Source organism: Atractosteus spatula, chromosome 1 (assembly GCF_055471065.1).
Source record: "Atractosteus spatula isolate fAtrSpa1 chromosome 1, fAtrSpa1.hap1, whole genome shotgun sequence".
Lineage (NCBI taxonomy): Eukaryota > Metazoa > Chordata > Actinopteri > Semionotiformes > Lepisosteidae > Atractosteus > Atractosteus spatula.
The window spans coordinates 40,162,660-40,176,279 of record NC_142706.1 but is presented as its reverse complement, the minus strand read 5'-3'; the positions used below and the strand labels follow the sequence as shown (position 1 = coordinate 40,176,279).

General features: G+C 39.4%; 1 protein-coding gene across 1 annotated transcript; it reads right to left on the bottom strand.

Moving 5' to 3' along the window:
- Positions 1–638: 638 nt before the first annotated feature.
- LOC148840886 (uncharacterized) lies at positions 639–13,168 on the bottom strand. Its single transcript, XM_088914615.1, has 7 exons — positions 13,125–13,168; positions 10,823–11,038; positions 5,599–5,658; positions 4,747–4,884; positions 3,804–3,950; positions 2,409–2,469; positions 639–1,964 (listed from the first exon to the last, which is right to left on the bottom strand). Exons 2-7 carry the CDS (start codon positions 10,985–10,987, stop codon positions 1,852–1,854), a joined length of 684 nt encoding a protein of 227 aa, XP_088770741.1. The 5' UTR covers positions 10,988–11,038; positions 13,125–13,168; the 3' UTR covers positions 639–1,851.
- Positions 13,169–13,620: the final 452 nt, after the last annotated feature.

Below are 13,620 nucleotides of genomic sequence, written 5' to 3'. Positions count from 1 at the left end.
GGGAATGAACACCTTTTCCTACTCCAGGCCGTAGATCCATTTTCGTCTTTGTCAGTGTGCATTAAAAATGTCCATTTATTTCTAGCAGTGAATCAAGAAATTAGGGAAAAAATCAAAGAAGCTCGCTAAGGAAAACACTACCATAAACTGAATAATTGCTTTTGGGATAATATTCTGTTTGGTCCCAGTCTTAAGCAGCCAATAAGTATAAATATCGTATATTAAACTTAATTAAAAAAAGGATTTGCAGTTGCTAAGAATCAGACAAGATAATACATTGAGTTACTGTAATTTTATAAAAACCCAGACGCACAGAATTAGATTGATACCATTTGTCATTCAGTAACTACATTAAACAGTCATCCCATTTAAAAAGAAAGGCCCACAGTGCTACGACACACTAATGGTCTAAAAATTAGTTTGGGACTCAAGGAAATTACATTGGATTTTCTTTGAAACTTCATTGGGTAGATCAATGAGAAAGAAATGTAGTTCACTAGTATCACACACCAACCTAGAGACAAAATGGTTGATAAGCAAGGTGTAGACCAGCGCATGTTCTATTATTAATGAAAATTACTTAAATGTGTTTAACAATCACACTAAGCATGTCTTTATGTAAACCATTAGAACAGTTTCATATTAAAACACTTTTATTAGGCATAAGTTACAGAATTAAAAAAATGATTGCACACATTTAAATCTGGATGCCAGATCATGTCCAAATCAGGTGTAAATGATGCATTCAAGTACACCTTGTATTCCACACATGGCAACTGCTCAGAGAATTAAAAGGTATGCTAGACTGCATCTGGTTTCCTTAGGGTAAAAGGAAATGGCACATTTCAGTACAGTACTGTGTGTTCAAAAGCCCTCCCAACTTCAGAAAACATGAGAAAAAATTGATGTACAGTTTGCAAAATGTTTAACTATGTAGGACGGTTAAGCTGTAATGTAGCCAGCTGAAGCTTATTCCCTGCCTGGGTTGTGGAAGAACACTAGAGACCGAGACTTCCACCAGTCTGTTTTTTCAGCTACAGTGTCTTTTTGATTGGTGTATATAGTAAATTCCACTCAATGTCTCTTGAACAAAGCTTTCAAAAATTGAGGTCCGATTGAGGATCACTTCAAACAAGAGGGGGCATATGTTTACAAAAAAGAACAAGCATAACTGTCGCAACAATAGCATGACTTCATCCAAATGATCAAAACAATAGAAATAACTACCATTTATGACAAACATACAGCAGTGAAGCTTCTCCCTAGAAAAGGAAAATGCTTTCCCCCATTTGCACCATAACTGAATTTAAGATTACACCAAAGTGTCAGACCGAAGGGCAAAGAGCTCAAACACATGAAGATTAATCTCAGACCTGTCCTCAGCAGAGGACCAGTCTTCCTCAGTGAAAGTATAATTACCAAGCTTGTCTTAATGCTAACTGATTTTCTTCCAAGATCAAATGTTTTGAGTCTCTGATTTGGAATTACATTTAAGCAATTGTTTAGACTGTACAGCATTGTCCTTGTTTGACCTGTGGCTTAAATTTGGTAAGCAAAAGACTAGGAGAGGTCTAGAATATAAAAATAAGTCTGAAGAGAAAAAGGCCATTGTTTGGACAGTAGCCCAAAAAAATCAATGACCACCTAAAACAACTCGGCCTTGACCTGTCTCAATATCTCGAGCACATCTTCCATAATGTAACTATTTTCAATATCCTTCAGACAGAGGGCAATGTAGTACTTAATTAAGATTTATAAAAAAAATAGCTGTCTTTTTTTGTTACAAACACACACTTATAAATAACCAGAACACACAAAACAGGATGTCAGTCTTCCTCTAAGCGGCCTGTCTCAAGCCAGACGGATGTAAGGTGGAGGTTTGGAAGACATCTCCTCCTCCTCCTGCTCCACAGGCCTGTCACTGAACTGCACAGGGGCATTGAACAGCCTGTTGTCGCCACGTGCTGGAAAGAAAGGGTCCCCGTGTCTTTTAGTGTGAAAACTGGCAGTACAGTAGCCTGGTCTAGTTCAAATGTAATCAAATTCCAAGGCAGAAAATGATTGGCTTTCCCTCAGTGATACTCCCAGGTATTGGACAACACCTGGATTCAGCGCAAGCAGAGAAGCAGAATTTAAAATGACTATACATCATCTTTCATTATGAACATTTAATGTTTCCTTAAATTCGTACCCGTCGCATGCAATGTCTTTAACAGCAAATGCAGTGCCAGTTCTTCCCTGAGGACTCAGCAGGACGTTCGGACCCACTGGAAATCACAGCGGGGAAGCTCTACTTGCTGCCCTCACTTCAATCATACTAGCTCAGATACCCTCTCTCTTTATATACATATAGCTGCCTTTAGACAGGTGTGAGGTGCTGCAGTGATACTGACGTGATTTTCCCCTACCTTGCCAGGTGCAGATCAGCTCTGTCTGTGGATTCTGGTCATCCTGTGAAACCAGTGTTTCCTGTCAGACAAACACAAAATATTAAACTTCTACGTTTCACCATCTGATTTCAAAGATTGTTTTTTAAACAAAACAGGCACCTAGAAAACAGACCGATCTACATGTTGCTGTAGCCTAGTGGTGTCCTTGTGACACTTGTAAAAAAATAAAGTTTGATATCGAAATATTTCACCCATTATCTGTCAGTTTTATCACATATCGCCACTTTAGATCTTATTTATCCTTAAACCTCCATTGTGTCTGAAAACAACACATGGTACAACATAAGGCTGCAAGAGCATTTCATTACAATGCACTCTGAAACAACAATTTAATAGCCTGTGCACTGTGCCTCCTATTCAGGGATGAGCTAATTTGTATCAGTGTGTAGAGTTATAACACTGCACAGCTGAGCCAGGAGTTGTAGCAGTCTGCCATTTTGTAGCTGCAGGTGCCCATCAGGACCTAATGAAAGGGGAAAGAATCTCACCACCACTTCTTCATGCAAGAGGTAAGTGAGTTCTGTACTGGACAGCCTGGAATACCGGTGATGTAATGCCTTGTTCAAATAAGTACACCATTTTGGGTTTTGCTTTGAAAGCTGAAAAGAGTAAATTCTTTATCACCATTAATATGCTGTAATTTTATTTTATAAGTTGTCCCACCAATCAACACAAAATATACAGTAATCACACATTCTCCTTTCTGCAAACACTTTGTATAATCTAGTATTGTGGTGTACAGATATTATGCAGGCCAATGTCCTGCTATACAGCAGCTGTGACAAAATTATGTTTTTTTTAACAAAGCAATTAGACTCAAGTATTTTTTAAACCAATTTATATCTGATCAGTTCCTTGACAACTGGCGCTGCTTGATGAATCCTGGTTACAGTCAGCCAGTGATGTGGCCCCAGGCTGAAACACATGATCATCAAGATTAACCTGGTCTTAGGAGAATCTCTTTACTGGCCTTGGAAAACAAAATTGTAAGTTTTTTACAATTTTACATTTTACGTCCTACTGAAGCTAACAATGAAGAAGTGGAGTAAGCCGTTTTAGAAACCTGTGTGTGTGTGTTTTTTTAATCAAAGAACCAATGTCCAGCACCTGGAAAGTGTGCATTCAAGTTGCTCAAGGTCTCCTCAAGTGAGGATATCCCCGGGACTTTACATTCCTGCCCCTCCAAAAAACAATTCCTTAAAGACCCCTACCCTGCTACCAGATTAGCTTGTTTTTTGCTTTTTGGAGGAAGCAGATCGCACACTTCTTCATATACTTGAGTGTCGGATCACGTGTCCCGCAGGGGTGCGGACACGCGGGACGGCAGCCTGCAGCTCCCCCCCCAGTGCTCACCAGTCCCGTGACGCTGTCGTAGCAGGCGCAGTAGGGGAGGCTCCGGCAGCCCAGGAAGGCAGTGAAGAGTGCCAGCACAATGCTGAAGGAGCAGGCCAGCAGCATCGTGATGTTCGCGCCTTGAACAATCTTACTCAGGATAAACTTCTGCAGACAAAGGGAAAAAAAAACACAGGTATAACTTTCCCTACAAGTAACAACAGGAACAGAGATGGATTTTAAACTACGCCGAAAAGGAGGTGTAAAAAGGCTTCGACAACTCAAACAAATCAACTTTATGGAGTTAAAAGCAAATGGTTGCTAGGCAATGGTCTCACAGCTATAAAGACATTTCATTAAAGAGTCTCAATGGTGTTTCTCAAATGGGAAACAATTCCCACCCTGGAATACTAGAGAAGTTTCAGGAACAAACATTACAAGTACATAATTGTATATGCACTCCCCTGTGGCTTTCAACATGAGTGTGCCTTGAGGTTAGCAGCACACAGACTCGTGTAGTGTGCACTGCTGTTGAAGCAATAGTAGAAGTGCTCAGATCCCAGGGCCTGGATGTTTCTGAAAGCTTTTACTTAATTCCCAGACTGCAGCCAACAGTTCTGACAACACTGGTGTATAGAAATATGTCATGAAGATAACAGAGGAACAGGGAAAAGGGAAGGGAACAAATTGTTCGGACTCAGACAAAGTCAATGTGAAAAAGAAAACAGCAGAAAGAAATGGAAATAGCTAAACGGGTGAAGTGTCTTCTGTGAAATAGCACTGCAACATGGTGGACAGGCGCTAGAGATCTTATTTGCTTTATTTAGATACAGACACATTGAAATGGATATCTTAACTCCCAATTTTGTTAAGTTATGGGGCAAAAATTAAAAAAAATGTTGAGAAAAGGATATGGCCATAGAATATACATTTTGAGGAGTAAATCACAAAAGAAAATGGTTACTGTTTGCGGAGTGTGAATGTGATCAGGATGAAAGAGCTCGTCGTCGTCTTCGCCGTAGCTTAACGTCAAGGAGGAGTAGACCACTATGATGATTGTGGTAAAACAAGAGAACACTGAAACAGCAATCATCGCATTCACCTGCAGAGGAAAACAACACACTTAGTAAGCAAATTCACAACTTCCAACTCCCAGAAACACCCTGCAGTGACTTCACAACTTAACCCTTCCAAATTTTCTTTATGCAACCAGAGCAGTTTCACAGAACAGATGGCTGTGCTCTCCAAAAAAAGAAACCAACTTTCTTTGAAACCAGTATTTCAATGTTTAAGTGTTAGTGAACAAATTTGCCACATTATATAGTAGCAAAAAGTATTTGAGATTTAACAAGTTTTAATACAAGTACATTTCCCCTTGTTTCTTTCTAAAGGCAAGATGACAAGGTAAGTTCTCATACTCTACTCATAATGCCTTTTGCCACTAGACAATGCATACAGTTTGTTCACTTAAGTTAAATATTCAAAAACATCTCAGTCTTCAGATACAAAAGGCATCAACGATTTCTTTGATCAAATAAGGCTGGGTAACGTGTAAAACTGAAGAAATTACTGTACAGTATATTACATGATATTTTCTTTTAATTACTGATAAACCTTTTATGTTTCTAATGATTGAACAAGTTTACTAAATGTTTTTAAGGACCCACAGACAAGTATGGCACAATTATATCTAAATATATGACCTATATTAAAATGGAGTATTATAAAACCACAAATGGAAGACTGCAGACTTACCAAAACCCAACAATTATATCAAAAAACTTCAATAAAGCCAGTACAGTAACATGCAGCTTACCAAGACTGGATTCTTTCTCTGGGAGGAAAACAAAGCTAACACTCCTGGGATAGCCATAACCTAAAACAGACAAAAAACACATTCTTAAAAAAAAAAACTCCACTTAGGAGTGATAGGGGTCATGAGGCCGAAAAGGTTTGTAATTGAATTCATTAAGCAGACTGATGTAAAATAAGAAAAAATTAGAAGTGTAAAATGGCTGTGTCACGCACTATAAAAAATAGTCTAAAAGGGTTCATTTTTAGTCTCTCACATTTCTCTTTCCAACAATCTTAAGAACTACACCTCAAGATCCAGAATACACAGGGCTTACACAAAATCAATCAATCAAAGTTTATTTATCAAATGCACAACAATACAGCGTGAAGCAGTAGTAGTAGTTGCTGGCAATGAAATGTCTTTTCTACGAGCTCACCGGGGGGAAAAAAATCACAAAATTAAGGTTACAAAATAAAGTTACATAATAATAGATAATAATGAAATAGAAATTGAATGAATGAAACTCAGACAAAACTCAATGTAAATAGAGCTGCTATGTGTCCAGGGTGTATACAATATATTATGTCCAAGTAGTGCAGTATGCCGAATACAATGCAAACTGTATGTCCATGTAGCCATTATGGGTGATTTGCTGAAGGAGCTCCAGGTTGGCTATTTAGCAGTTATATTATATATACAGTGGTGTGAAAAAGTCTTTGCCCCCTTCCTGATTTCTTATTTTTTTGCATGTTTGTCACACTGAAATGTTTCAGATCATCAAACAAATTGAAATATTAGACAAAGATAACACAAGTAAACACAAAATGCAGTTTTTAAATGAAGGTTTTTATTATTAAGGGGAAAAAAAAATCCAAACCTACATGGCCCTGTGTGAAAAAGTGATTGCCCCCCCTGTTAAAACATAAATCAACTGTGGTTTATCACATCTTTGGAAAGCTGAGTTCAATTTCTCTAGCCACACCCAGGCCTGATTACTGCCACACCTGTTCTCAATCAAGAAATCACTTAAATAGGACCTGCCTGAAAAAGTGAAGTAGACCAAAAGATCCTCAAAAGCTAGACATCATGCTGCGATCCAAACAAATTCAGGAACAAATGAGAAACAGAGTAATTGAGATTTATCAGTCTGGAAAAGGTTATAAAGCCATTTCTAAAGCTTTGGGACTCCAGCGAACCACAGTGAGAGCCATTATCCACAAATGGCGAAAACATGGAACAGTGGTGAACCTTCCCAGGAGTGGCCGGCCGACCAAAATTACCCCAAGAGCGCAGCGACGACTCATCCAAGAGGTCACAAAAAACCCCACAACAACATCCAAAGAACTGCAGGCTTCACTTGCCTCAGTTAAGGTCAGTGTTCATGACTCCACCATAAGAAAGAGACTGGGCAAAAATGGCCTGCATGGCAGAGTTCCAAGACGAAAACCACTGCTGAGCAAAAAGAACATAAAGGCTCGTCTCAGTTTTGCCAGAAAACATCTTGATGATCCCCAAGACTTTTGGGAAAATACTCTGTGGACTGACGAGACAAAAGTTGAACTTTTTGGAAGGTGTGTGTCCCATTACATCTGGTGTAAAAGTAACACAGCATTTCAGAAAAGGAACATCATACCAACAGTAAAATATGGTGCTGGTAGTGTGATGGTCTGGGGCTGTTTTGCTGAATCAGGACCTGGAAGACTTGCTGTGGTAAATGGAACCATGAATTCTGCTGTCTACCAAAAAATCCTGAAGGAGAATGTCCGGCCATCTGTTCGTGACCTCAAGCTGAAGCGCACTTGGGTTCTGCAGCAGGACAATGATCCAAAACACACCAGCAAGTCCAACTCTGAATGGCTTACGAAAAACAAAATGAAGACTTTGGAGTGGCCTAGTCAAAGTCCTGACCTGAATCCGATTGAGATGTTGTGGCATGACCTTAAAAAAGCGGTTAAGGCTCGAAAACCCTCCAATGTGGCTGAATTACAACAATTCTGCAAAGATGAGTGGGCCAAAATTCCTCCACAGCGCTGTAAAAGACTCATTGCCAGTTATCGCAAACGCTTGATTGCAGTTGTTGCTGCTAAGGGTGGCCCAACCAGTTATTAGGTTTAGGGGGCAATCACTTTTTCACACAGGGCCATGTAGGTTTGGATTTTTTTTTCCCTTAATAATAAAAACCTTCATTTAAAAACTGCATTTTGTGTTTACTTGTGTTATCTTTGTTTAATATTTCAATTTGTTTGATGATCTGAAACATTTCAGTGTGACAAACATGCAAAAAAATAAGAAATCAGGAAGGGGGCAAACACTTTTTCACACCACTGTATATACTGAGCATTAAAAATAGTCTCCTGTAACATGCAAATTCACAACATTATCAGCAAATTATTTTTGTTGCAGGTGCATTGTTTTTCTTTGACCAGATGACAGCATTAATCAAAAGGCGATCTACTGTGAAAGTCAGAGGCTAATAGCAGGCATGATTGCTTTTGGAAGCTACATTCCCTAAATAATAATATATAATATATAATATACAACAATAATAATAATAATAAAACAAAATAATATTCCCTAAATATTGCAACAGGTTTAATTTGCCATCCTGTGGGATTCCGCCCCATTTCTCTCATGGAATCTGGTCAAAGTTGTGCCTGTTTATCAAAAAACTCAAACAAACCCATGGCAGAGCCATCATATTTTCATCTCATGGAAACTGCTGTCGTCACTTGAGTGGCACGGCGTTAGGATGTGCACAGCCCTGCGAGAATGCTGTTAAGTCAGGATGCAGGAAGGACAGTAAGCGTCGTCCCAGGACTAGATCAATTTTTTACTGTGCAGCGTGGTTACACTCGACCACTACAGGGTGACTTCTGTAGCTATTAAACACCCCTACCTAGACCCTCACACTTGGACATCCCCATCAGGTGGTCCGTTGTACTCAACATTAACGTATCACTGTCCACATCTGAACCACCCTTGCTCATTCTCATTATGGTGGTCTATACATGATATGAAAGGGACTCACTGCCTCCACTGCTGACAAGCCCACCTGAGGTACAGTATTATTCACACCTCCTCATTGGATTGCGTTGGTGAATACTGCTTGTGTGGTCAGCTGGCTTACGCACAGTGACTGGTTCGCTGCCTCCTCACAGTCGAACTGCTGATGCGTGGGCTTTTGTGACCTGGCGCTTCTGCTGCAGTTGAACTGGCAATGTGAAATGGATCATGAAGATGGAGCATGACGATATGTCACCCTTGCCAATGTCTCCCAGATAGCGGCCAATCACTGAGAGACCGTGTCTGGCTGTAAGGTTGTTCCAGGTCTGAAACTGCTGGCTATGAACATGCCAGACTGCAAGCGACAGTGCTCTGAAATAATTATTTTCTTGATAAAGGAAGGCATAGGGATTGCTTTCTGTATTCTTCAATCTGGATTTTCACCAAGCCTGATATGAAAATTGAAAACATCTATATCGCACCAATGAGGTGACTTAATGCTTATGAAACAGCCCGACACTTGAGTCCGATCACAGCCAGGAATAATCCATTAATCAAAATGCCAAAAATCTATAGATGTTCTAAATGTATTTACTCGTAATCAAGTGGCAAGTTCATTTTGATGCTCAGTATTAGTGGATCATAAAGATGACTATATACAACATCTCCTTCATTAGAAAGGGAAGAGTTCAAGTCATGGGCCTTACTGCAAGTACTTACTGACAAAAATGCATTAACCAGACAAAAGCTCACCACAGAAACAGACAGGCTTGCCAAAGAGAATGCCTGTTAGTGATCTCATAAAAGCGAGTGTGCCAGTGGAAGCAGCTGCAGTTAGTTGTTTATGATGCGGTGGACTGGAAGGAGACTGCTACCAGTTTTCAAAAGGCATAATATAGTTTCCCTTCAACGGCACCAAGTTCATCCATGAAATAAAAAACTCGGGTGAAGCATGAAAAAGCAAAAGCACATTTTTTCATAAAAGAGGAAGGCGGTCCTAAACCAAAACCACATTCCAACCAATGAAAAACACTCAAAGCATGAAAAGTGAGCCTAACAGGCCTGTTGGGAAAATGTCAAAATGTCTGTCCGCAGTGTGGAATAAATGAACATGGGACTTTGGCAGGGTTAGTACACAGGAACCACTTCTAAGACAGGAATATATCAACTGCTGCTTACATTGGTACCAGAAGCAACCTTATGAAGCAATTACAGACAATTTAGATCTACCGAATTTAAATCTACAAAAAGGAAAAATAGAATGTCCTTCCAGGGACACACACGAGGAATCCTCAAAAGTCCCAGACAATGAGACTTTAGATTGAAAGGATTTCTCCCCAGACAAGAGGTTTCTAGGTTTTATTTAGAAATTCGTAACCAACAAATATTTTTGTTACCTCCTATACACACATTATGTTTATATTCCTGATAGTTAAAAAGAAATCAGCCTGAACTCGGAGACAAATAAAGGCTTTTCACTAAACCAGAATCTAGTGAAAGACTTAGTGACTGCTAATTGTTATTCAAAGAGAGTGAAACAGTTGGAGAAAATTTAAATAATATAGTTATCACAAAAACATATAAAAATATATAGTTATCACAATAACCAAGTTTAAAATATGATATTTGTAAGGGAAACTGTAGATAATTGGGGCCTACCAAGATGAATCCAGGATGTTTAATTACAATAATGAATAAGTGTGAAATGAGAGGCAATGGGAAAGGCTGAAAACCATTGCTATCAAGAAAAAAACCCAACTCATGTACTCAGTACCAATGACAAGATATACACTACTCTTTGACTCATTATTTTAAACCAATTGTTTAAGGAAGTCTTCCAGAATTCCATCTAGAAAACGTTCTAACACTTTTAATATGCTCATCAATTAAATTGATGCGCAAAACAACTGATGAAATCCTTTGCAACCATTCTATCCAACATACTGTCGATGGATCTATTTGATTCGGAAGGAAGCGACTGTACAAATCATCTAGCAGCTCTGATCAAATCTGCATGGCAGTCTTACAAGTAAATGGCACTGGTGGGACCTTTTCAGACTCATCCCTCAGATAACACGTGTTTGAAATGTGAATGAACCAATGATGTTTCAGAAAGGGACATGGGGATGGAGAAGAGTACTCGTCTGAACACACTCATCGACGGAGCACAATTTGGAACCCCGTCACCGGCTTCCTCACCACACCCCAGCTCCCCAGCCCAAAGTAGGATCGACGTGCTTACCGCTCCAGCCCACAGAGGTGCTCTGGTGTGGCTCAGCGTGGTGTCCTTCCTAAAAGCGGCATCCATGAAGCCGCAGACCACGCACAGCCCCGCGCAGGCGATCTGCAGGATGCCCAGCACGACCATGCTCCTCTGGTTGAAGATGAAATACCTGTAGCGGTCCATCCTGGGTCACCAAACACACCAGCTCCCGCACTCTGTGTGGAAAGCCCAGCCCTTCAAGTAGCCAGGGAGTGAACTCTTTTATACTCACAGTATTTAAAATGCCACGCGCATCCCTCAAGCATCTGCCTAGCAAAGTGTTACGGATTAGCACTTACATTATCACTGGCTATCAAATGGTTCACATACCTTGCCATTTATAGGGGGCAATACTGTGCTTCTGAAAAGGCTGCCACAGGTTTACTATAACATCAACGCACAATTGCTACACTCGGATTTTGGACACAGGCCAGCACAAGAGCAATGCAATAAATAAAATACCTAAATTTAAATATAACGCCTTTAAAAAAATAGATAAAATGGTAATTTGTGTCATTTATCCATCCATCCATTTTCTAACCACTAGATGCAATACGGGGCTCTGGGAGGGCCGGAGCCTATCCTGGCAAGCAATGGACACAAGGCAGGACAAATCCCATACAGGACACCAGTCCATTGCAAAGCCAGTTTTCCCAGAAGCCTATTACCTATCAGCACTGCTTGTCTTTGGACTGTGGGAGGAAACTGGAACACCTTGAGGATTCCCACATGAACACAGGGAGAGCCTATAAACTCCAAGCAGGTCCGGAATTGAACCCAGGGTCAAAGCGTTGTGTATTAAAAAAAATTAATTAATGAGAAGGCAAAATATCCGCGGGATTACAGGGATTAGTAGACCAAGAGGTGGCACTGTTCTCTCCCCACATGCAATAAAATAGGGCACAATGCCAGCTGCTACCTGATCTGAAAAACTTTATTTGCTGTGGGCCATTATCTCCCTGCAAACAACTGATGAATTTTCATGTGGTGTACTTCATGAGTTCACCGTTTTCTATTCTGCTAGCCACTGGGATAACACTACAGTCAGCCAGTTATAGACATTATTCTCTCAGTGGAGACTGCGAGTGAGGACGTTTGGGTTTCCATTAAATGTGCGTGTTCATCAATCGACTATCACGAACGGATGGAGGGACGAATATTTGCTTCCATTTGCACCTGTGAGCCTATTATATTAAAATTCGATTGCACCACACTGACGAAAGTGTGGACGAAAATCGGAGAAGGTGCGGAGTTCTGGAAGGGCAGATGTGTTAATATCATATCGTAAATCGCAAAAAGAGGGAGAACTAGTAGTTCAAAGTAAAGCCATTGGCCGCTCTATGTGGTATTAAAAAATAAAAATTCTAGCAATCCTGAACATTTTGAGACAGAAACACAAGTTAATTGATAACTGCAACATGACTTGTTACTTGTAATTTACAAAATTACAGTTCTACTAGATTAAATTGCTAGGAGCCTGCTCTAGCGATGGGGTAAAAGTGTTAGGTAGAATAGCTTAAATCTTTAAAATTACTTGCCTACATTTGCATTTTGAGCTCTGCACACAGTTATAATTGTCTCTATACAAAACGAAAATGAGCGCAGGTTTAGTTTTGCTGTATTTGCGTGCTGTGTACACTAGGGAAACTGAGCAAGTCTTTTTGTTCGTTGTTCCATTATGGTTCAGGCAAATCTAAATCCTGAAATAATTTTGTTAGAAAGTGGATAACAAAATAAGAACAGGAGCTGCATGAGATCAAGAAATGCTAATTCGGAGGTCCGTTAATTCAGGAACTGCTAAAAAATACTTTCAAACCCATCTTTTATATACTGTATTTTCCCGTTATTGTAATCAACAATATCATATAATTATCCAAATTTAAGCACATACTATAGTGCAGATAGTTCGGTGCAGTTAAAACGTTTGATTTTGATCGTCCAAACATTACATAATGAATTACCAATATTGCAAACGAAATAGAGGGGGCTTAACGAAGCAAACAAGTTTCGTAAGACGACGTTCTGTCTATTTATCAAGGTTGTTTAAAACATGAGTTCTTAAAACGTTCTTTTGATTTTCTATATAAACAAAGACTAACGGGTGAGACGATACCAGAGTAAACGGGACAATGTTTGGCAGATGCAAAATGCTTTGTTTGGTAGCAGGAAGAGCGGATAAATAAACCACATCAATAAACTTTCTTTTGCACTAAGCCAGCACGCCATGCAATATTTTTCAACTTTAAAAATGACAAAAAATGAAAGTTTTTCAAAATCTTACCTTTGATACAGAGTACGACACTTCTTTAGGGTTCAGTTCCTGCTTGGCTTTTTAGTTAACGCTAACAGGTAAATGCTACCATTCTCTGTTATCCATTAATCAGACTGTGCAGGTGAAACTCTTGGGTAGGGTTTTTTAACTCCTTACTTGCCGATGGCTTTCACGCTCGGTCTGGTTCAGTTTTCAGACATCCTTAATGTATTTAACACACCATGTACAGTAATGCGTTGTATGTCATCGTTAGATAAATATTCACACTATTCAATGCTATTTTGAGACATTACCACTTAATACTTTAAAATGGTGGGACATTTTGTATTCAGGAGAACATTTTTTTCTGGCAAGCAATTAGAAGTACATTTCAATAGAATATATTTCAAATATTACTAACTAAATAAACCTGCTAAATTTGACAATTTCGCAGTGAAATAACACACACAATTACTATGTTAATGTAATAACTAACTCTACAATTTTATATATTCTATTAATGCTG